The 23,567-nt window shown below is 45.1% G+C and overlaps 1 protein-coding gene across 1 annotated transcript in view; it reads left to right on the forward strand.

The window, feature by feature from the left end:
- The window catches only part of ZZEF1 (zinc finger ZZ-type and EF-hand domain containing 1), a 1,733,356-nt gene that overhangs the window by 785,374 nt on the left and 924,415 nt on the right, over positions 1 to 23,567 (forward strand). The window contains exons 29-31 of the mRNA XM_086954803.1: positions 9,260 to 9,770; positions 14,662 to 14,826; positions 19,076 to 19,195. Coding sequence (XP_086810929.1) covers positions 9,260 to 9,770; positions 14,662 to 14,826; positions 19,076 to 19,195 — 796 coding nt within the window. The remainder of the gene's footprint in view (positions 1 to 9,259; positions 9,771 to 14,661; positions 14,827 to 19,075; positions 19,196 to 23,567) is intronic.

Below are 23,567 nucleotides of genomic sequence, written 5' to 3' on the forward strand. Positions count from 1 at the left end.
CTCCACTGGGACTGGCGGCGGCTCCGTTGCCGGTGAGAGCTGCATCCTCCATTCTTGTTGACCAGTGCTGTGGGGGCTGTTGCGAGGAGTTGTGCCAGAGGGGGTCGCTGCAGACATTGGACCTTTGACCAGTGATTATCCTCCCAGGGCTTGGCTGGACCTGCAGGTGGTGTAGACGCAGCGAAGGGACCGGAGCGGCAGGGGCGGCCTGGTGGCCCGGGCGCAGCCGGGACCTTGATCTTCGCAGCCTGGGCTGGCCACGATCTGGGGCTGCCTGCTCCTGACGACCTACAGTGGGATCCCCTGCCTTTCCTCACCGTGTTTGCGGTGGGGCCTGCGACTGGAAGGGGTGTCGGAAGATCTGCGGCCTGCCTGGCCTTGGTGCAGCCGGGACCTCTAGTTTGGTGGTCCCCGCCCGGAGTCACCAGCCCGGATCCATTGCCCTGGTGAGTGGACACGGCGGGGGCCCCCCGGGAACTGAGGGGTCAAACAGGCGCCTGGCCCGGATAATTGCCCTATCCTGCTCCTGTGGTACCTGGGGCGGCGGTTGGAGAACTTGTGGTTTGCACTAGAGTGGCCCATATCTGCGCCGTGCCAGGAGTGCCGGTGGGCGCGAAGACGATTTCATACACCTTGGCGGGGCGGCATTGCCTGGGGTGTACCCGATCTGTGGGCCGTGGCGAGGGACTCTCGAGCAGCCTGGTGTGTTCGGGACGCCTCGGCCGGGGCCTAGCTGGTGGACTATTGCGAGAAGCGGCCCTGATACAGGTGCGTGTCACTGCTCTACCGTCTGAGCGGCCGCCATGACGAGGGGCTCGGCCGCCACTAAGACAGGACCCATTGACAAGTTCACTGGCCATGGTGGAGGAGCCGGGGCGGCTGGTGGGAGTCATCCTGCTGGACCAGACAACGCGGCGTTGATGGCGGCCATTACACAGTCCCGCGACATGCTGGATGCGAAAATTGGCGCGGTGGGGGCCGATGTGATGCTGCTGCGTCAAGATCTTCGCAATGCAGTCGCCCGCATTACTGAAACTGAGACCAGGGTCACGGCAGTGGAGGGAGATGTTGGTACCCTTAAGAAGAAGATTGCCGACATGGAACAGATCCAACGGGGCCTGGCGCTTCGTGTGGAGGATGCCGAGGGGCGGGCGAGGCGGAACAACCTGCGCTTCGTTGGCTTTCCGGAGGACTGCGAGAATGGGCCTATGGACGCTTTTCTGTCCCGGTGGCTGGAGAGCTGGCTACCACCGGACTCCCTGTCGCGATGCTTCATAGTGGAGCGTGCCCACCGCGCCCTGACACAGAAGCCGCCAGCCGGGGAGCGGCCTCGCCCGATCATCGCCAGGCTCCTCAACTTCCACGACAGGGACGTCATTCTCCGGGAAGCGCGGATGAAGGACACCCTGCTGTATGACAATCATAAAATAATGATCTTCCCGGACTATACCAAACTGGTCCACCAACAGAGGCACTCCTTCCTGGCTGCCAAGGCCAAGCTGCGTGGCCTGAAAATTCAATACTCGCTGCTCTACCCGGCCCGCCTCCGGGTGATCTTCAACTCCAAGACCCTCTTCTTTGATACACCGGAGGCCGTCTTCAACTGGACCGATGAAACAGTCAGAATCCGACCTCACGTCCAACCGGGGCTGCACTCTGGATCATCGCGTGGCTCGTCTCAGGACAGGAGCAACCCGTCTGGCAAAGGGAAACGTCATCGCAAGTCCCGCTCCCGGCGGAGGTCCCTGTCCCGGGACCCCCTCTTGGGGGACACACAGCCTGATGCGGATCAATCTGATGGAGGCTCCTGATCGCCCTTCATGGGGACTGTCTGCTGGTTGCCTTCTATATGTGACTATATCTGGCAGAGGCTGAGCTGTGGTCGGTGGGACATACATTGGCTGGTGCAGTATTGACTTCTTCTTGGCGAATGCCGGGGCCTTCATGGGCTGTAACTTTCTTGTGGTGCTTTGCTCATGACTCTACTGTATGTTTGTTGGGGTTCAGGGCACGTACTTTGGGCTGCCTCCTCCTGTTGGGACTGGGGGGTGGTTCTGGGAGTGTGTCTGATTAGTTCGGGGGGGGACTAGTTGGGATCCATTGGTATGGCTGGCTTTGGGCGCTGTGTTTTGGGCCTGAAGTACCGTATACCGCGACAGATACTTCATTGTTCCTTGAGGTATGGGGGTGGGGGTGGGGGGAACCGGGGTGTTTGGTTGCTTGTGGGTTGGGTCGGGGTCGGAGGGGTAGTAGGGTTTGGGGCTTCGGGATTTGTGGGGTCTGGGGTTCTGGTTCTGGGGGTGCACGTGGTCTCTGTGTATTTTGCAACTGTGGGGTCTGGGGCATGGGCCGGGGGTCGGGGAGTGTGGGGCTGGGAGCATTGTGATCATGGTTGATGTTCCTCACTTAGCGCCCAATGGCGCTTCCATGCGTGTTCTTAGCTGGAATGTACGAGGACTATTGGACAAGATTAAACGGGGAGCGGTGCTTCGCTGGGCTAAGAGGGACTTGGCAGATGTGCTCCTTCTTCAAGAGACGCACATGCTAGGTACGAAAGTCCTGAGTTTGCAGCGCTTTGGCTTCCATCAAGTGTTCCATGCCGGATTTACCAGGGGCTCCAGGGGTGTGGCCATTCTTATTCATAGACGGCTGGCATATGTACATGAGCGTCAGTGGCTTGACCCCCAGGGACGTTTTGTCTTTGTACAGGGGAAGGTCGGGGTGGAGCCGGTTGTGTTTGGCTGTGTGTATGCCCCCCCCCCCCCCCCCCCCCCCCTTGCAGTGGGCCTTAGCTGAACGTTTGTTTGCCTTATGGGCTGAGTTCCCCCGCTCCATGGCTGTGATTGGCGGAGACTGGAATGATGTGATGGATGTGGCTTTGGACCGGCAGAGGAGGCCACGAGTGGCACTTGTATCCTCCCCTACACGGTTGGGGGCTATGGTTGATGGTCTGGGCTGGGTGGATGTGTGGAGACATCTGCATGCGGAACGGCGAGAGTACACCTTTGTCTCGGCTGTCCATGGCTCCCTTTCGCGTTTGGACTGTGTGTTTGTCCTGAGGGCTTTCCTTGACAGGGTGAAGGGGGCAGCGATTCGGCCTCGCGGGCTCTCTGATCATTCCCCAGTGGCGGTACAAATTGACTTGTGCAAAGCACGCTCCCCCTTCCGATGGCGAATGTCCGCGTGGCATCTGCAGCGCCCTGATTATTCCCAGCATCTGCGTAGCGCGATCGCCCATTATTGGCAGGACAACCTTACCGGAGGGATGGATGCGGTGACAGTCTGGGAGGCTATGAAACCCACCCTGCGGGGCATAGATATTGCTTGGTGTGCGTCTGCTCGCCGGACTCGGCTGGGAGGCATTGCTGCGGCCGCAGAGCGGGTGGAGGAGCTCGAGGCTCGGCACAGCGAGGCACCCGATGATATGGCACTGCGGCTACTCCTGCAGGCGCAACAGTCTTATTCCTCGGTCCTGTTGGATGAGGCTCGTCAGGCGTGGTTGGCTACCCGTAGTCGGGTCTACCAGTGGGGCGACAAGTCTTGCACCATGCTCCATAGGCTGTGCCAACAGAACCTACAGCCTCTTACACTGCCGGGCCTTGTTGATGGTGCAGGAGTGGCGATCACAGATCCGGCAACTCTTGCAACGAGTTTTGCGCGCTATTATGGGCACCAGTATGCCTCACGGGAGACTCTCTCCCCTGCCATTATCGCAGATTATATTGCATCGGTTCCCCCATCTGCTGTATCTGATGGGGTGCGTGAGGCCCTGGACCTTCCCCTGTCGGCTGAGGAGCTGGGTGATGCACTGGGTCAGTTAAATGTAGGCAAGGCGCCAGGGCCGAGCGGTTTCCCCAGCGAATTTTATAAGAAGTTCCATCTGCAGCTCGGGCCGCACTACTTGCGGGCCCTGGAACAGGCACGAGAGCGTGGCCGCCTCCCACCGGACTGGCGTCATGCCGAAATAGTGGTGTTTTTGAAGCCAGGTAGGCCCCCTGATCGCCATGACTCTTATCGCCCCATATCCCTCATCAACTTCGAGGCCAAGCTCCTGGCAAAGGCGCTGGCGAACCGCTTACTTCCACACATTTCGGCCCTTGTCCACCCAGATCAGGCGGGTTTTATGCCGCGCAGGGCAACGAGACACAATATACGACGGGCGCAGGCCGCGATACAAGCGATTGAGTCTTCGGAGGACCCGGCGGCGCTCCTGCTGGCTGATATTGATAGTGCCTTCGATTCGGTCAGCTGGACCTTTCTTTTTGCTCTGTTGCCGCTGCTGAATCTCGGCCCGATATTCCTCTCCTATATCAGGCTGCTCTACACTGAGATCACGGCCTCGGTGCGTATCTCGGGAACGGCGTCTGCTCGTTTTCCGGTGTCCAGGGGCACGCGTCAGGGGTGTCCGCTCTCCCCTTACCTTTTCGCGCTGGCCATGGAGCCGCTGGCCGCCAGGGTGCGCCGCGATGAGCTCTACCGTGGCTTCGTCTGGGGTGCATAGCTGTATATGCGGATGATGTGCTATTTTTCATGACTGACCTGCAGCGTACGGGTCCTCGTGTCCTGGAGTTGATGCAGGAGTTTGGTCGGGCATCGGGGCTCTTCCTTAACCCGCGCAAATCGACCATGTGGGTGCTGGGGGGTGCCGCAGTGGACTGCCCTTGGACTGCATCCCTTCAGATGGCTGTGGAAGGTGTGAAGTACCTGGGTGTCTTCCTCTCTGCCTCGCCTGCAGTGGCATGGGACCGGAACATCCTGCCGGTATGGGATCGGGTCCAACTGGACGTCAAGACATGGACGCGCATGCCACTTAATATCTACGGCCGGTCGGCCATCTTCAAGATGGTGGCTTTGCCCCGTCTGCTATATCAACTGCAGAATCATCCCTTCCAGGTTGACCCGCAGTGGTTCCGTACTGTTGATTCTGTGCTGGGCCGGTTTCTGTGGGCTGGCGGTGCCGCCAGGGTGGCGCTGCGCACATGCTTCCTCTCTACCTACTGCGGTGGCTTGGCGGCCGCGGATATTTTATCTTACTATCAGGCCTCCCATCTCCTTGTGCTCAACGAGTGGTGGTATGGAGACCGTAGTGATCCGGCTTATGCCCTTGAGCATTCACTGATGGGTGGCGCCTCCCTTCACACCCTGCTGTACTCGGCTAGGCGGAGGCGACTGCTTCCGCAAGTCACCCAAGTGGTCTTCGCTGTCTGGCGGCGGGCCCTGCACCGGGTGGGCTGGTGGGGTCGGCTTACAGCTGAAACCCCGTTGTGGCGCAATGGCCTGTTACCGGCGCTGGCGTCTCTGTCCGGATTTGACGGCTGGGATGCGATTGGGATCTCGTCCCTAGGTCATGTCCTCTCTGGTACTACCCTAAAGTCCTTTCGGGAACTTAGCTCCGAATTTAGCATGCCCAAGACCCAGTTTTTCCGCTACCTTCAATTTCGCCACGCACTTACTCCTAGTCTGGTGGGCCTGGAACAGCTCCCTGATTTTAGTCCTATCGAGGCTAAACTGTTTATGGGAGACCTAGGTGACAAGAAGGTCTCGCAGATATATCGCTCTCTGGTCACTCACTGTTCCCCTTCACTCGCAGCGCTGAGGGCCTCTTGGGAGGGTGATGTTGGTCCATTGGATGATGACGACTGGCGTGAGGCCTTGGAATCTCCCCGAGGTGCTGCTATAGCCATCCGCCTTCGCTTCATCCAGTTCAAATACCTCCACCGGGCGTATTATACTAGACACCGCCTATGGCGGGCAGGCCTTATCGCGTCTCCGGAATGCCTGAGGTGTGGTTCTGAAGAGGGCACCCTGTTTCATACAGTATGGTCCTGTGAGAGACTGACTCGATTCTGGGCTGGGGTTTGGGACTGCCTGTCAGAGGTGTTGGGTTGGGACCTGCCCCGTACCCCCAGGCTGGGCCTTCTTCATGTTCTAGAGAACGTTGGGGGCAATATTTACAAACGCCATTTGCTGTTGCTGGGGCTGGTGGTGGCGAAGAGGGACCTGGCGCAGGCCTGGAAGAGCGAGCGCGCCCCCCCACTCGGGGCTTGGAGGGCGGGCCTGGATTTCCTCATGGGTCTAGAGCAGCCTGTTTTTGAAGCCCGGGGATGTCCCCGCAAACATTACAAAATCTGGAAACGGTGGGCGGATTACCGGGGCCTGCTCCTTGACCCCCCCGTGGACATTGAAGATGCATTACAGCTGGATGTGGATCCCGCACTCTAGGCCGCTGGCCGGCTCCACCGTTGTAGGTTATCTCATGTTGCTGGACTGTGATCACGTGCACTGGGTTAGGGTGGGATAAGGGGTGGGTAGCTGCGGGCGGGGCTGGTTGGTGTTTTTGGGGTTGGGTGGGTGGGGTAGTTCGATGTCATTCACTATATAATGCTGGGTTCGATGCTGTACTAATGATGTGTCTCTTTCTATCTGTCGTTGACAGTCTCCTCCTGACTGTGGAGGGCTGTGTTGAGCTTTGCTTGAACTCATAATAAAATTGGTTATGAAAAAAAAAGGTCAGCACCAGAACCGTTATGTAGAGCAAGGTAGGACAAATGTAGGTAAAAGGTTGTGCAACTACCTAGGCCTTTATACGGGTACATTGGGGGCTCATAATGGGATCGGAGCAAAGTTTTGGGGATAGGCAAACATGACAGTGGGGAAACTGAAAAAGCGAAGTGCAGAAAAACTGATCAGGAAAGGTTTGTAAGTGTAGATGGCAAGAGGAAAAATTGGGGAGCTTAGAATATTATTAAATAGGGTGTCTTAACTAAAAGTGACTGGCATGTGCTTCTTATCTCTCTTTCTTTTGCTGTTTGGTAATAAAGGTTGGAGCTCTTCCTCTAACTCCATCTGTGTCCCACGTGAGCCTGCCTCCCCTTATGGAGACTAATGTGCTGTAAGACACAGTTTCACTTGAAGTCGGTGTTCAGAATTATGACCCCTCCTCATGAATGGAAATATACAATGACAGCTAGGAAAACTCAGTCACTACACCAGTCACAAAAATGTTCCACAACACCAATATTGCCCTCCTCAGATAACCAGCTGTCAAATGGTCATGAATCAAACATTATACCACATATGCAATGAGGCAAAACATAAACATGAAGAGTTCCTTTAGCATCATGACACATGTGAACAGTCTCATTCAGAGACAATTTTGAAGACCAGTATTTATTCAGATGTTCTTTTTTTATTTCTTTCTTTTTTTTCCTCTATTTCTACATTGTTAAATATGTGTATACATCCAGTGCGTTTCGCCACAGACTAGGGCTGCTTCAGGACAGGCAAAGCTAAAGTTATGATGGCAATAAGATAAACGAGCAATAGGAATCCTACCAAGGACCAACGTCCTCCACTTTCTGTGTAGATTATAGTTCAGAAAAACTGCAGCATAAAAGAAAACCAAATGTATCTTGATGTGTATACTTAAGTAGCTCTATGGGTAGATTTTGCAAATGTGACCGGTATTGGGCCACTTATCCTGCTCTGCAGCACACACACAGCATCTCTACAGGGATGTGAAGATAATTGGACGGCAGTTAAAGCATCACCGGCGAAGGAGCTTGTGGAGTTGTCGAATGAGTGACGCGGGGAAGGACAGCGCCTTTCTTTGCCGTGTGTGTGAGTCACAGCAGCAGCCTTCTCACACGACTCTGCCACCAGAGCACCGTGTCAGAAGACAATTGACTCCTTGTGGTATTCAAGTATACGCATCAAGATACATTTGGTTTTGATTTTGATTTATGCTGCAGATTATCTGAACTATAGATCTACACATAGAAAGTGAAGGACGTTGGACCGTGGTAGTGTTCTGTTGCTTATTTATCTTATTGCCATCATAACTTTGGCTTTAGCTGTCCTTGTCTGGGGTGAAACGCGTTGGCTGTATCCACATGTAACACTGTCGAAATTGAGAAAAGAAAGAAGAAAAAAAAAAGTCTAAACAAATACTGGACTTCAAAATTATCTCTGAATGGGACTGTTCAGATGTGACTGGGTGCCAAATTCTTCATTTTTGTTTTGCCTCTCATCGCATATATGGTATTCCTCCCTATCAGCATTTCTGGAAACACTGAGGGTAACCGTGTAAATAAAGTAGCATAATTAAACAAAATGGTTGGAAAACAGTGGCATAATGAAATCAAAACTGTAACGGGCACTACTCTTACTGCAGCATTCTCAAAGATCCAAATTCTTTAGAAAAGGAGAGTGTAGTCTGAATATATGTTCTAGAAAACCCTTTTTCAAAAATGTTGGTATTTCCCCTTATCAGACATATTGCAACTACCAATGAGCTTAGCTCTTCTATTGGGGTAGAGTAATGATCAGTCTTTAGAAGGCTGACAAACAGGCCACCTATCCCTTTCTGCTCTGTGGTGATGCTTCACCCTCGTACTGAATTTAGATTGCAGGTAAACAGTAGTTCATATGAGAATTGAAGGTAGACTCAATTGCCCAATTTTTTCCTCGCATACATCACATAACTGTCATCAGAATTATGGATATCTTGCGTTAGTGGTCTTCTGCCTGAAAATCGTATCTGAAGTACCCCCCTCATGTATGAAAGACTAGCAAGATACCAGCTCCAGTGTATTGTCCACCTATTTTCTAAAGGCATGTGGTCAATGTTGCTAGCTCACCACATGCAATGGTATACTTCCATTTCTACAGATCCTATTTACGACATGCGTAGCCCAATAATTTAGGTTCTTGTGAAATTTTGCTAATGTAGTATAGTTTACGCCCAATACTAGTCACTTCTATACATCATTCTAATGTTTTTTATGACTGTTTAATTGTTTCTACCAACTGGTAGAGATTTGCTATTTATTGCCATCTGCATTTGTGTAGCAGCTTCAATCATTACAGTGGCACATTAGGGCTTTCTTGGAGTAGCCAACCTTTTTGTGCGGTTCTGAAACCACTTTGGTTGTGCATGACTGTGTGTGGTTGCAGAGTTTTGGTGTACTGAGAATGGTTTGCATTATTTAATGCTAAAGTAAGATGAGTTCAGCCAAGAAAAGGATATGCAAAGTGTGTTCTTTTTTTCAGATTATACCATTCAGATAATATAGTAAGTGATGATACTTGGCAACACTGCAGGCAATTTTAAGTGCAGGAAAGGTACAAGAACAGAATGTCATCAGCTTGGATAATTTATTAAAAAATGAGTATCCGTGTTCTAGAACATTATGAAAATGGTGGTGATAACAAAGTATTGATGAACACTCAGGTTGCCATTTTTTGTTTTTCTTTGCAGCTAAGAATTGTATTCAGAAAAGCCTTATGTTACTGAACTTTCTCCCTACCGGAACATCATCAAGAGGGTTAACTCTGGTTACTTCAGACGCTCACAATGTAACCGCAGGCACTGTCAATTGCTGTGAGGATCGGTTACAAAGGCAAAGTTCTATAGTAGAGGCAGATTTTCAAGCATCAACCTCACAGACCGAAGAAGTTCACTCTCCCTCTACGGGGAATACTCAAGCATTGCATCTGGACACCAAAAAGAAACATCCGGCAGTCAACCTAAAAAAGGAGATTTCATTAGCTTCTCAGAGTAAACCCAATCGCAAAGGTTCACAAAGTGAGGATCCATCTTCCCCTCAAACCCATTCCACACCTAAAACTCAGTTTAGCCGTGGACGCTTGAGACTGCTTTCTTTCAGATCAATGGAAGAGGCTAGAGCGCTACCCACAGTGAAGGAGAAATATCCTATGTTGAAGAATATCTTGGATTTTATCAAGGATCAGTCAGTTTCACATGAGAGGTAATAGATAATGTTCTTATATTATAGCCAGTTTGAGTGATAGTTGAAAAGATGTCAAAGTACATTTGAAAAGTACCAACTGCCATCAAATTGTATATTAAAAAAGTTTAGCCATTTTTTCAAATAGTAAACTTCTCTTTATGGGTATCCCCTTTTGCACACATTCCTCACAAACACATTTGCATTTGTAGTACTGTCTAATTAACTTAGGTTGTTTATTCCTCAAATACAGGTACTGTTTTACCAGTGCCTCCATTGCCCACATCTGCTGATAGTATAATCACATAGCAAGATTGGCTATCGGGAATAGGCCTATCAACAAACCTCTGTTTTTTTCCTCAGTATGTTCACTTGAGAATGTCCCTGTCCATTCTCTACAGTGGTTTTTGCCTTTTTAGGCTGTCCACTCATCTAACTGTGTTGAGGTTTTTCTGTATCCATTTCGTGTCCACAATACCTGTCTGCTGAGCTCCATGACCTAAGAGAGAAAATGCCAGTGTAAGAAAGTCTCACAAAACAAATGCCAGTACTGCCAAATAATTCTGAGGTCTTATTTCATTCTATACATATGAACAAAACAATATGCAAGAGAAATTCTAATCATAGTCAATCACTTCGAATTTGCATTTTATTTACACTTTTCTTCTTTCATATATATTTTTTTAACCATTTCTATATTTCAACAAGACTTTTTTTAGTGAAGCACATTACAAAAACAAACTTAAAAGTACTTTTCTCCTTAAATCTCATTCATACTCATTCATACTGAAAGACATTTCATTCATACTCAAAACATTCATTCAACTAACAGTTTAAAACGACATACACTTTTTTACAGTTCTCATTTGTAAGTATAAATCCCTGTAGTCAAAGATTTGTTCAATTTTCTTATGGTTTCAACGTGAAAACGTTATCTGAGAAGGTCTACGCGTTTCGAACTCTTTGAATATAGAGTTCTCGTCAGGACCATAGACTGTAAATGAGAAACAGGGGAACCTCCATTAGTACGTGGTCTTAAATTACACAAGCTGCTTTGGGCTCAACACCCACTTCTCTGCCTCTTACCTCTCTAAATGTCAGTAGGATGTGCCTCATAAATTCGTCACCGTCCGCGGAGCGGGACCACCTATATAACAAATGTGCACGCTATTTAAATATGTCGAAATGACAACACTCACTATCAGGCATGCTTGAAGACATACTCACTTAATGGTGTTTGCCTTTCTCTTTTAGTTCTACAACAAAAAAATGGTAGGGAATGTGTAAGCGACCTATTGTATATATTGGTTCACTAAAAAAAGTCTTGTTGAAATATAGAAATGGTTAAAAAAATATATATGAAAGAAGAAAAGTGTAAATAAAATGCAAATTCGAAGTGATTGACTCTATGATTAGAATTTCTCTTGCATATTGTTTTGTTCATATGTATAGAATGAAATAAGACCTCAGAATTATTTGGCAGTACTGGCATTTGTTTTGTGATACTATTTAAGCCAGAGTTTGGCCTTACTGCTTGGGAACCCATACCCAGTGGTGATCAGTAATAGTGTAAGAAAGTCTACATTAAATTGTTGAATCTCATAATATCCAAGTAGGTAGATGGTGGAGCATCATTGTCTACTAAAAAATCAATTAGTAATTGGAACAAGAGAACAAGACACAAATAAGTAGGTTATTTATGACAGGTCACTCATACTTGGATAGCCACAAGATGTCTGTGATCCTCTAGGGCAGATATCTTCAAATTGGGGGGCGGCTCAGGCACTGACTAAGAGAATCATCATGCTAATAAAAACCAGAGCTGCAATAAGTCACTCTGTAATGTGCTGCCACTTACATATTGGGTCACTCATAGCCCTGCTGGGAGTAGGCTTCAATGGAGGAGGGCATCCAAATAGTCCTAACCCCCTCGTTTTAGTTAAGGAATCACACAGTGGATAGTTTTAATCTTTAGTAAGACAGGCAGCCCATATCATCTTGGTAACCATGTATTTGATTGCATTTTTAAAAGGGATAATAAACATAACTGCAATGTTCAAATATGGTTAGGTATATTTAAACATTGCTCATTTTCTAGGATAATTGTAAAAAATATATTTTCACATTGAGAGGCTTGCTTATTATTATTATTTTTTTACATCGGGGGGAGGGGAGAGGGAGAGGATAGGGTGTGGCTTTTAAAGACCACTGCTCTAAGTTCATGATTTTACTAGATATTGAGACTAAAAACGATTTGAATATTTGCAAATAAAAGCATCCATATTTTTCTAACAGTGTATTTTTAAGTGAACACCTTATGTAATATAACAGCCTGCAATAAATAAATCCCAAGTAAAACCCGCTCAGAATATTTGCTCAGTTTCTATTTTAACTCAAACACAACTACTTTTATTTTGATGGAGATTTCTATTTTCAGACAGGTGGAGTGGCTATGGGCTGTCCATTCGCCCCGGAAACTCGCTTTTGGCCAGGTTCGGACTATGGCGCATAGAAGGACTGGCTGGAATAGTATACAATCTGTCATGTGTGAATGGCTCTGGCCTTGCCAGTTGTTAAGAGTTCCATGCCAGCCTATTTAGTAATTCTTTTTTCTGTTTTATTCCTTCAGGCCTGTAACTAGATGAAATGTGATCTGCTGGCTAGGTTGTAGATATTAGTTTGAAATGACTAGATTATAATTCTGGCTCCACTGATTGTCTTTGTTACCTCTCTCCATCTCGGTCACCCTTAACTTGGAAAAATTGGGACCACTTTTAAATTAATAAAACTCCATTATACAATCATATAAAATGTGGAAAAGGACCATCAATCCTACATTTTTTTATTGTTATCTATTGTTCAGTTCATAGCACATGGCTATTGTAAATCATACATTGATCAAAGTGCTGTAGAAGTAGTACAGAATTCCATAAAAAATCAACAAATGAATAACATATAAAGCATAATTTCAAATCGACAACTCCATATGCCAAATTTTCATCCCTAATTGTTTTTTCTTCAGCAATTTAATACGATACAAACTAAATTCAAGATTAAACACATTATAAAATTTAGTTCGCCACATTTCATATGATGGCCCCTCTGGTTGCAGCCACATCGAAGCAACACATAGTCGAGCAACAGCCATGGCCATAAAAATAAAGTATCTGAATGGATAGCAAGTCTGCGTAGGTTCCCTGTCCTCACCCACCCCTAATAGCATCATCTCTCTAGAGATGGAGACATTAACCCTCGTCGTTTGCGACAGAAATTGTGCGATACTTGAAAAAAATTGTCTTAACACAATACAATAAAAAAAATATATGTACGATGTCTGCTACATCCGACTGACACCTGAAACATTTCCCATCATAAACTCCACCCCACTTCATCATTTTAGCAGGTGTATGATATAAATTAAACAAGGTTTTATAGTGTTGGGTGCGTAAATTTGCCGTCAGTATAACTGTGCTAGCCATATCTATCGATTCTTGCACAGATAAACCAGGATTGCCAAGTATATCCCTCCACTTTTCATCTTGAATCTGTCATCACGCTGCATTGCCAGTAATATGTCATAAGGAGTCCCAATCTTAGCTCTTTTAATCGAAGCTTCCAAAAATTCATTAGTTAAAATAGGCAAATGTCTATGAATAAAATCCCGTATTTGTAAATATTTAAAGAAATCGTTCTTGGGTATTGTAAATTGTTCAGCTAGTTCCACAAAAGAAACAATTGCCCAAGCACTATAAATATCTCCTAGGCGTGATGTATCCCCTTGTCCCTCCAAGTCGTCATCTTTGTATCCCAAAATATCAAAAGGAATATATCTGTGGAGTCAAGAGGCGTATAGTAACAAACCCGATTTATTGATATGATTTTACGCGTCCACTTCCAAGCTTTATATGCAGCAAGTACAGTTTTAAATCGCGTTCTTTTAAAATAGCTTGGTTCAAAAAACTTAAGCAAAGCCTTGCGTGCCTGGACTCCTAATAACATCTGATAGATATTTGGGGATTCAAACAAACTTGTTTCACCCCCAATAGCCAAATACTGCATATTTTGCAAAAAACAAACCAATTAATAAAAAGCAAAATTCGGCACTCCCCACCCACCGCGTGCCAGTGGTAACATCATATATTTTGAAGCACGTCGGGCTTTCTTCCAGCCCCAGATAAACCTATCTGCAACAGATTGCAGCTGCATTAGTTGTACTCGTGTCCACTCCAGCGCTACCGTAAAGTAATAAATGACCCTGCGGAGTATACACATCTTTAAGACATTGCGTCGACCTACCATTGATAGGTGAAGACACTCAACCTTTTCCAGCTTTCCTACATTTTAAGTGTTTCTCGAGTCACTGAATATTTCTGTGGTCAAGTAGCCTCATAATGCTGCAGGCAAGTGGATTCTCCTGATCTCCTACCCCAATTTGCAATCGTCTCTGGGCACGTGCTCTGTGGCCATTTTGTTTCTGGTCACGGACCAGGTGGCTCCTACTTCTCACATAATCCTAAAAACCTTTATTAGGAGGATTTTTGGTTTAGTGGCAAAGTTGGTGAGTGCCTTTCAAATACCACGGTTCTTATGTCATTACTAGTGTCACGTCTATTGTACTGATGATCATACTGGTGGTTTACGGATGTTTAGGGCCTAGGTGTGGAATATGGTGATCTTAAAACCAACATCAAAACTACCAGGTATTTAGTACACAATAGTAAATAGATCTAGAGTCATGCTGACTTAATGCTTGCAATTTAGCAAAAGTCGTTTTTTTTACTAATAACTGCAAAAAATGCTATAGTAATTATTGTTTCAGCTATATTTGCCATCACAAAGTCATATTTTGAAAATAATGCATGTTTTTTAATGTCATTTATTGCTTTTCATCATCATGTTGCTTGCGTTGAAGTGTCTTGCAGGTACTTCATTTGCGAAAGGCACAAGCTCAGAGTATCCTGAAGATGTTAAACATGGTGCGACAGAGTGTACAGTCCCTTGGAGAGCCTCACTACTTCCAACCACCTTGCATACTCTTCTTACTTGAACTTTTGAGCTGCCAGAAAGAATTAACAAAGTGAGTCCTTCCTAAGTTAGTGAATGCACAGCTTACAACTGGAGTCTTAAATGTCTGTCTCTTTCAGGAACAGGTATAAGCCACTGTGCATTTGCAAATCCTAAGTTTGATATTTTGTTTTAGATTCAGTGACACGAGTTTACGGCAATCAAAAGATTTTCACTGTTGCATCAGTTTTTTTTTAAATATTATAAATGTCTGTGTATTATGCTGGAGGGGGCAAATCATTTCAAAATGTGTATTGGCTCTGCAAGCAGAGTGGCTAATCTTTAAGGTGTTGTACTCAAACTGTAACAAAATGGAGGAAAACCGAGAGGGACGGTGGCCATGATCAATAAATATGTATCCAGAAACCGTGCAGTTTTATTTGGCATCTACAGTATGTTGTGCATGCTGTTTAGTCTGTAGTTTCAGAATTCTGATGGCCAGTGTTTCAGAATGAGATTTGTACAGAATTATTCAATAGTCTTACAGTGAAGCTGACACCTATATGGGAAGCAAAACTAGAAGAAAACTTTGTCAATTCATTGTAAGAACCAGAACTCCCTTTGTAACCTTTAATTTGATTACTAGGTCCACGTTATTCATTTTCTCTTAAAAACCCAGAATACGGTCATATTCATGACCTTCTGCTTTTCTTCTTCAGTCTTCACTTGAACTACTAAGAATAAAGTTATTATCGCTTTTTTATCTGACTTGCAACCTGCCTTCAATATATTGAGCTTTACTGGGTTAGGAATTATAATTCCCATTACAATATACCAATGTAAAAACTAATACAGGACATAAGTTGTGATGCCAAAGACTAACATGAATATACTTGAGCGCTTGCAGTCAATTAGATGAGTATAAGTTTGTTAAAAATGTTTTCCACTAGTGTTTACAGTAACCCTAGGCTGACAGATACCCTTTCGCCCCCCCCCCCCCCCCCTCAATCTCCTCAAGGATTCGAGAAAAAGTTTGTTGTGGCGAGGTCTGTCTGTGCTTCTCCCATTTGCGACAGGAGCACTTGTGCAATGTCAAATAAGAGGCGTGCCTTTGTAAACTGCTCCTCTAAAAGCAAACTGGGGTGGGGGTAGGATAAATGGGTGAAACTACAAGGCCGCCTCTTTTTGTAGTTTGAGGTCTATCATGTGACTAGAAATATTTAGTTTTGGGACTAAAGAGTTCAGGTTATTGCTGGTGGCCTACTGTTACTGTGATGAGAGGAAGCACAATAAAAGTAATGTTGCTTTAAATGTTGTGGGTGTTGCAAATTACTGGTGTGATTTATATGCCGGGGACATTAATCAGGAACTGATGGATATCACCTTTTGCTTATTGGAGTTGATCTAAGGTGCATGAAATAGTGTGTGGCCCTCAGATACCTTGACCCCCATTACAAGAGGTGAGGAGATCGAGGATTACTAGTTTTGTGGGGAAACAAGTACATCAGAAATTTTTCCATTTACATTTTGCCACAAAAACCCTTATAAAATGTTATTGGGAAAGGGGGCAGTATATGAGGAAAAATTGTGAAACTTTGGTTAGAACAGCATTTTCAAAATTATTTCCCATTTCCACTTCTACATTGTATAACTAGGGAATCTTACACGAGGGAATGGCGATAATCCAATTTATATGAATAGATTTAGATTTCCCTAAAGACGTGGAAGCTAGTGTTCTGCATTGCTTTCTGGTTCAAGGAACCTTGGTCCAATCAGTGCCCTGCGATACTCTGCATTAATACTTGGGTCGCTAGACCCCGGATGTCGTCCTGGCCTCAACTGCTACCAGGCCGTGCCTCACACATGATAGGAGGTTACGCCTGCACCTACAGCTGGTTTTTCCAAAAGCTACCGACCCACACCCCTGTGCAAATCTAACAACTCCCTCTACATCCCCTCCTCACATTCCTGTGCAAACAATGCCTACAACTCCACCCGACACCACAGGCCAGACCAAACACGCACATCAACACCCAGTCGCGTTCGTTCTTCTCAACACATGATCACTGAGCACAGACACAGCCGAAATGCAACGGCACAACTGACATCCTCTTCATCACAGAGACCTGACTCAGTCCCTCATAGTCTGCCGGCATAGCCATGGTAATCCAACAGGCTACAAGATTGCTGGACAGTACCGCCTTCACGAGCCAATGAGGAGGACTCGCTATCAAGGAAACCATCAAATGCACAACATCCACAGAGAACACCACCCTATTCATGGAACACCTGCATTTTAAGCTGCACATCTCCAAAAACCCTTAATGGAATCCTTACCTACCGACCACCCGGATCGCGAGTCAACTTTACCAAACTTTATCAACTTTTACAAAACCATAAGCAACTCCATTGGTCTTCTCACCTTCGACTCCACAGGCTACATTCTCCTAGGTGACCTAAACTTTCATCTGAAAGACTGAAACAACCTGTGCTCCACAGCACACCTTGAACACTTGAGCAATATCAGACTCACCCAGCTCGTCTCAGAATCAACACACATCGTAAGACACACACTTGACCCCATCATCTCCACAAGCAACAGCATCAAACACAACTCCACCACACTACTTGCATGGACTGACCACTCCGTCATACACTTCCACAAGCCTTCAACACATTTTCCTACAACACTTTCATCAGAAGGCTCCACAAGATTGGCTTACAAGCATCTGCTTTCAAATGGATCTGTTCCTTCCTCATGGGGAGAAACTCAAAGGATCAGGCAGCTGCACTTCACATTAGAGTCTAAGAAATGATATATGGAAGGCCACAGGGATCATCACTGAGCCCCACCTGTTTCCACTTAAACATGACACCACTTGTGAACATCATCCGATCACAACACATCACTGTCTACTATGCCGACGACACCCAGTTCATCCTCTCCCTGACAGACAAGACAACTACCTCCAGAACCAACTTCACCAACTGCATGACCATGGTAACAGACTGGAGCCAACTGCCTGAAGCCCAACTCCGACCAGGCAGAAGTACTGGTCTTTGGCAAGAAGACTCCCCGATGGGACTCCACCTTGTAGCTGTCGCTACCCCACACCCATTGATCACACAGGGAATGTAGGGATCATCCTAGACGACACGCTCAACATGACGGCTCAAGTCAAAGTAGTGTGCATCTCCGCCTTCCACATCCTCCGAATGCTGAAAAGGATCTTCAAATCGTTGCCACAGAACACCAGACAGACCATCACACATGCACTCATCACCACAAGGCTGGACTGTGGCAGAGCATGTCACGCCGGAATCTCCGAACAACTCCCACACAGATTTGAAATGATCCAGCACACCCCTGCAAGACTCATACTCAGCCTCCCATGTCGAACTCACATCACATCGCAACTCAGGAAGCTTCACTAGGTCCCCATTCACAAGTGTAACCAATTCAAACTTTTCACACACACATATAAAGCCCTACACAACACAGGACCAGAATACCTGAACATCCATATACACTTTCACCAACCCACCAGAACCCTACACTCTGCCTCACTCTCAATCAAAACTAGAGGTCACTCATTGTCCTACATTACATCCAAGACACGGAGCATACTCCCTCAACACATCAGAGCCTCCTCCTCAATTCTTGAGTTCCGCAAGATGCTAAAAACCTGGCACTTCGTATAAGCACCTTGGGGCCCACACACCTACAGCCCAAACGTCCGTATACCGACATAACATGGATTAACTCTTTTAATGCCTATCTAAAGAGTTAATGGATAATGATAGCCTCTGACCTTATCATGTAATTGTTGTTCCCTTCTGTATTATGATTTCCAGTGGGGAAACTCTGACCCAGTTAATTCACTATATGTAACAAGGTTTCCTGTATTTTATTTCTTGTTAGGGATGGAATTGAATAGAATGTCTCAAACATCTGGTAAGAAGCAACTCCTATTATGAGCTGGATTACTACTCATTGTGTTGTTCCTTGAATGTAGTAATTTTTGTGTCCAAGCAATGGATGAGTTACTCTTTCTGTCCAGACCGTAAGTGATGTAAAGGAAACATATTTGTTTCCTTTGCATAAGGATCATCGGTGTGTTGAAATCAGAAAGAGAGATTTTGATGGAAAAATATGTTCATATGTTCACAGAATAATGTGTCAATGGCATGAAGTATAAAAGAATAATGCATATTTTCTAATCTCCTTTATTCGTCATGTCATTTTTAGTGGCAGAATTGTTGTTTGTTCCATTCTTCATACAAATCCTGTATTTTCTTCTAATGGTGTGCATCTTTTGCAGCTATTTTGGACATTTGGAAGGCTGTGGTGCTGAGCTGCACCAAGAGATTCGAGAATCCTACTCCCAGTTGGTATTGCTTCTAGTGAATGCTGTTAAAGGATTTTCAAGCATTGGTGACAGGTATTCTGTACCCTTAGTAAATATGTTTCATGCCAGTTATTGTTCTTTTTGCTACAAAATGTGTTAATGTCGACTTCAATTGTAAAGAACTTTTCCTATGCAAATTAAATGCAAAGAATAGACAGTCTACCAGTTTATAGAAATATTGTTAATGTGTTGTCAATATGCCATGTTTTTATCTTGCAGAACCCTGATTAACATGTTTGCTTATATCATGATTAGGCTGTTTATTTATATTTTGGTTTTTTTGAGGGTCATTAAGGTGATGTCAGCCTTTGAAGGGATCGTAATTCAGTTGTTAACAGCGTTTAAGTATTTTTTGTATGTGTGCAAGTAATCTTGGCCATTGCTGAATCCATAACTGTGTGCCTTCTTTTGTATTATTTATTCCCATTTGTAACTTTACAAAAGTACTTTTTACTTTTGCTGAGAAATAAGCATTCAAATATCGCTGGGTGGTATGATTTCATCACATACCATGCATAATTTTTCCATGCTAGTGCATTTGTATCCAACTTGAGGGATTCAGCTTTGATCAAGTTTTTTAAAATTAACTTATAGTTAGGCATTTTCAAGTCATGGAGAGCTACTTGCAGAACATTATCCCTTAGGGAGGTTAAGATATGGGACCTCCATTTGACAGCATAGGCAGACTTATCTATTTATAGCCTGCAAATGTTCCCTAGGGATGCAGGGGCTGATGAAAACATTGAGTACATACACTTCGAAAATGCTCCTTCTGATACCATGGAGACCAAACTCTAATCTTAGTCCTGCTTGGCCGACTGATCTGGGAATCCTAAAGGTTGTTTTGAAGGCCTTAACTACCAATAGATCTAGGAGCTTTGCATCTTTCCCTCTGGTAATGGGTGAGCCATATTGGAGGGTTGGCTGTAACTTGACTTTCATAACTTCAAGAATATAGTCATATTATTGACAATACAACGATTTGTTTAAGCATTTAAAAGCATAAATAAAATCACTGTTTTTGCCCCAAGGTCTTTAAAACGGTATTTAAAATAAACTCTATCGTCAAACACCACCTCTAAATATCTATAGGTTTTAACAACTTCAATTGGACCTACTCTGGCCCTCTATCTATTGGACTTCTGCTTTACAGATCCAATTTTCATAATTTTTGTTTTTTAAAATTCAGTTCAAGTCAGTTTATTTGCATGTAATTGTCACAGGCATTTATGAGTCTTTGGAGGCCAATAGGAGTGTGGCTCAGGAGGATAGTATCTTCCGCATATTGAAGGTAGCTGATTTGCACTCCTCCCAACCTTGGGGCATGAGCATTAATAGAATCAAGATGCTGAGAAAGATCTGATAAAAATAACTTTAAAAGGCAAGGGGCAAGAACACAACCTTGCTTTAGGCCATTATATATTCTGATTTTCCTTGATATGGAACTACCATCACCCAACCTGACTTGAACCCAGGTATCTGTACACAAACGGATAAATGCCTCCAATAGTTTCCCTGGGATGCCCCCAAGCAAGCTATTTTCCCATAGCAAATTTAGTTTTCACTGAATCAAATGCTGCCTTTAAATCAATAAAAGCAATGTATACGTTTTGCTTTTTCAAGACAACCCGCTCAGCAAGTAAAGTGAGTGCAAGCAGGTTGGTGGTGATGGACTGGCCCTTCTGAAAATCTGTTTAGTTAAGTGGAATGATGCTCTCCTGCGTTGCCCACTTTTCCAATTCTTCCAACAAAATGGAGGCAAAGACTTTTGCATCAGTCAATGAAATTAGACGATAATGAGCGAGATTATCTACCGAACCACTTTTATAAATAGGCTGCAATATACTACCTTGCCATGATGCTGGCACAATTTCCAAAGTCAATACATCAATGAACAATTTATACAAAATTCTAGCCCACATATCAACATTGGTACGGAACAGGGCATTAGACAGCCCATTAGGTCCAGGAGCACCATTTGCGCGAAGCCCACGTAACAAAGTTAAAATTTGCAAATAACTTATGCATTCTAAATGAAAATTCAAATCGAGACTAGAGTCGTGGTATTCATCCCCTGGCACTCACCACTCTCTATATCTATAGTTGGTATACCATTTCCCCATGACCCAGGCAGATATTTGTTATTTACTGCCTGTTCCGCTGTGCCATACATATTGGTAATAAAAGTTACCCAACTGGTTTCGATATATTTACACAAAACACCCTCCAGCCTCCTCTTTCAGGTTTGTTAATTACTACCGAGAATCTTTTTGCATTGTTTTGTTTGGAAGCAGATAAACTATTCCAAAGGCCTATGTGATAGTTACATTTTGCCTTCCAGACTTCTTGTTTATAAACTTTTCTAAGTTCCTTCAATTTTATTTTTATAAACAGAGTAGGACTGATGGGTATCTATGTGCATACACCCCCCGAATAGCTCTATTAAGTGATTTCTTTATCTTAAATGACTTTGAAGTAAACCATATGTTCGAAGATTTTAACGGCTTGTTTACTTTTCTAACCTGTTGGGCTGCAAATTTTCACACCAGAAACTTTGTAATAACGTTTCATTTATTAATCACATTGACATCCTCCGGTTCACACTGGGCACCTTCCATTATTTATTTTTTAAAAATCTTTATTGACATCAAGGCATAATTTGCATGTATAAGATTACATTTGAATTTTTAATCTCTTACCGTATATCCATGTATCTGAAGATCATAGTGTCCACTGTTTAATCGTATATACGGCAAGTCTGTTCCAAACAATAATGTGTATTTTCGCAACCATGTATCTATAAAGCAATTCTTAAAGCACATTTTAAAGGCCTTCCGTTGTGCATTGCATATTATATTAACCATCATAACCTAAATTCTTATAACTAAAAAGAGTCATCACCATTAGGTAGTCATTCCACGTTCACACCGACCCATCAGCCACCCCACATGTTCCATGTTATGCCGCTCAGTAAATCTGTATTTGAACGACACACTATCCGATCCAGCAACCTTAGCAAACCATCACCCAGCTATCTACTCATCCTCCCCTTCAGAGACTAGGTCTTCTTCTTCTGGTAAGGGTTCACAAATTTCTCCTCTATAAATATTCCATGCTGACCATACCTTGTTCCATTTGCGGGGGCAAGCCCTGAGCACATACACCGCTCTTTCCGTAACTATCAGCATGTCCATATTTTTACTCCACCTATTCGCTGTAGGCAGTTCTGGTGCTCCCCATTTTTTGCGCAATGTCTCGTTTAGCCACCACCATGGCCAGGGTAGCCCATATTAGTCCATATCTATCCAGATCATTGGGGTCCCAAATGTTCAATAAGCATTTGCGAGGTTCAGGTATAACAGAGATATTAAGCGTTTGCGAGACAGTGCGCATAACCTGCTTCCAGAATTCCTGTACCTGCGGGCACTCCCATATTGTATGAAACAGTGTCCCTTCCTCCCCGCATCCTCTAAGGCAAAAGGGATGTGGTGCCCTGTGTATTTTGTGAAGCAACGTCCTAGTGTAGTAGATGCGATGTAAGATTTTAAGTTGTACCAATCTGAATTTTGCTGAAATGCCTACTTCTTTCGGGGAGGCTAGTGGTTTGTTCCATTCTGACTCAGTAACCTCACCTATTTCTCCGACCCATTTTTCTTGTAGTTTCATTGTAGGGTCCCCTAGGTTGTTGATCAGTTTTTTATATGTGAGGGAAGTTGCGCTTTGTTGCATAAAGTATGTCAGCAGCCTATCCTCCAGTGGTGAGGACTCTGGTACATCAGTGCCTGCTGGGATCGCCTGTAGCAGCGCGTGTCTGATTTGCACGTATCTAAACGTCTCGGTTGGGCTCAGGCCATATTGCTGTTGGAGCTGCGGAAACGCGACCACCGTGCCCTTGTCCCATAGGTCCCCAACTGTGGAGATTCCTATGCAATCCCACTGTGTAAATCCCTTACAAGATCTGAGGTTCCCCAATGATTTTGTGTCCCATAGCGGTGTCAGTTTGGTGATTTTTCCTTTCCAACCTAACCGCGTTTGTGCTATGTGCCACAGGGCCGCTGTGTGTTGCGTCGGTCCCAACAGTCTCTTGACGTGTGATTTATTATATAATACTGAGAGCTTGCAGTCTGTCCCCAGCTGCGACCAGTCCGCTCTATATGCTGGGTCATCTCTCGGAGTATGTATCCATTGGTTTATTATTTTAAGATGGGCTGCCCAGTAGTATAGTTGTATGTTAGGTAGTGCTATACCTCCCTCATACCAACTTTTTATCAACTTATCATATGCTATTCGTGCCGGGCCATTATTCCAGAGTAGGTTTGAGATCAGTGCTGCGACCTGTTTGAAATATCTCGGTGCGACAAGATATGGGGTGTTTTCCAGCACATAGAGGAATCTGGGAAGAGCC

Source organism: Lissotriton vulgaris, chromosome 2_1 (genome assembly GCF_964263255.1).
Source record: "Lissotriton vulgaris chromosome 2_1, aLisVul1.2, whole genome shotgun sequence".
NCBI lineage: Eukaryota > Metazoa > Chordata > Amphibia > Caudata > Salamandridae > Lissotriton > Lissotriton vulgaris.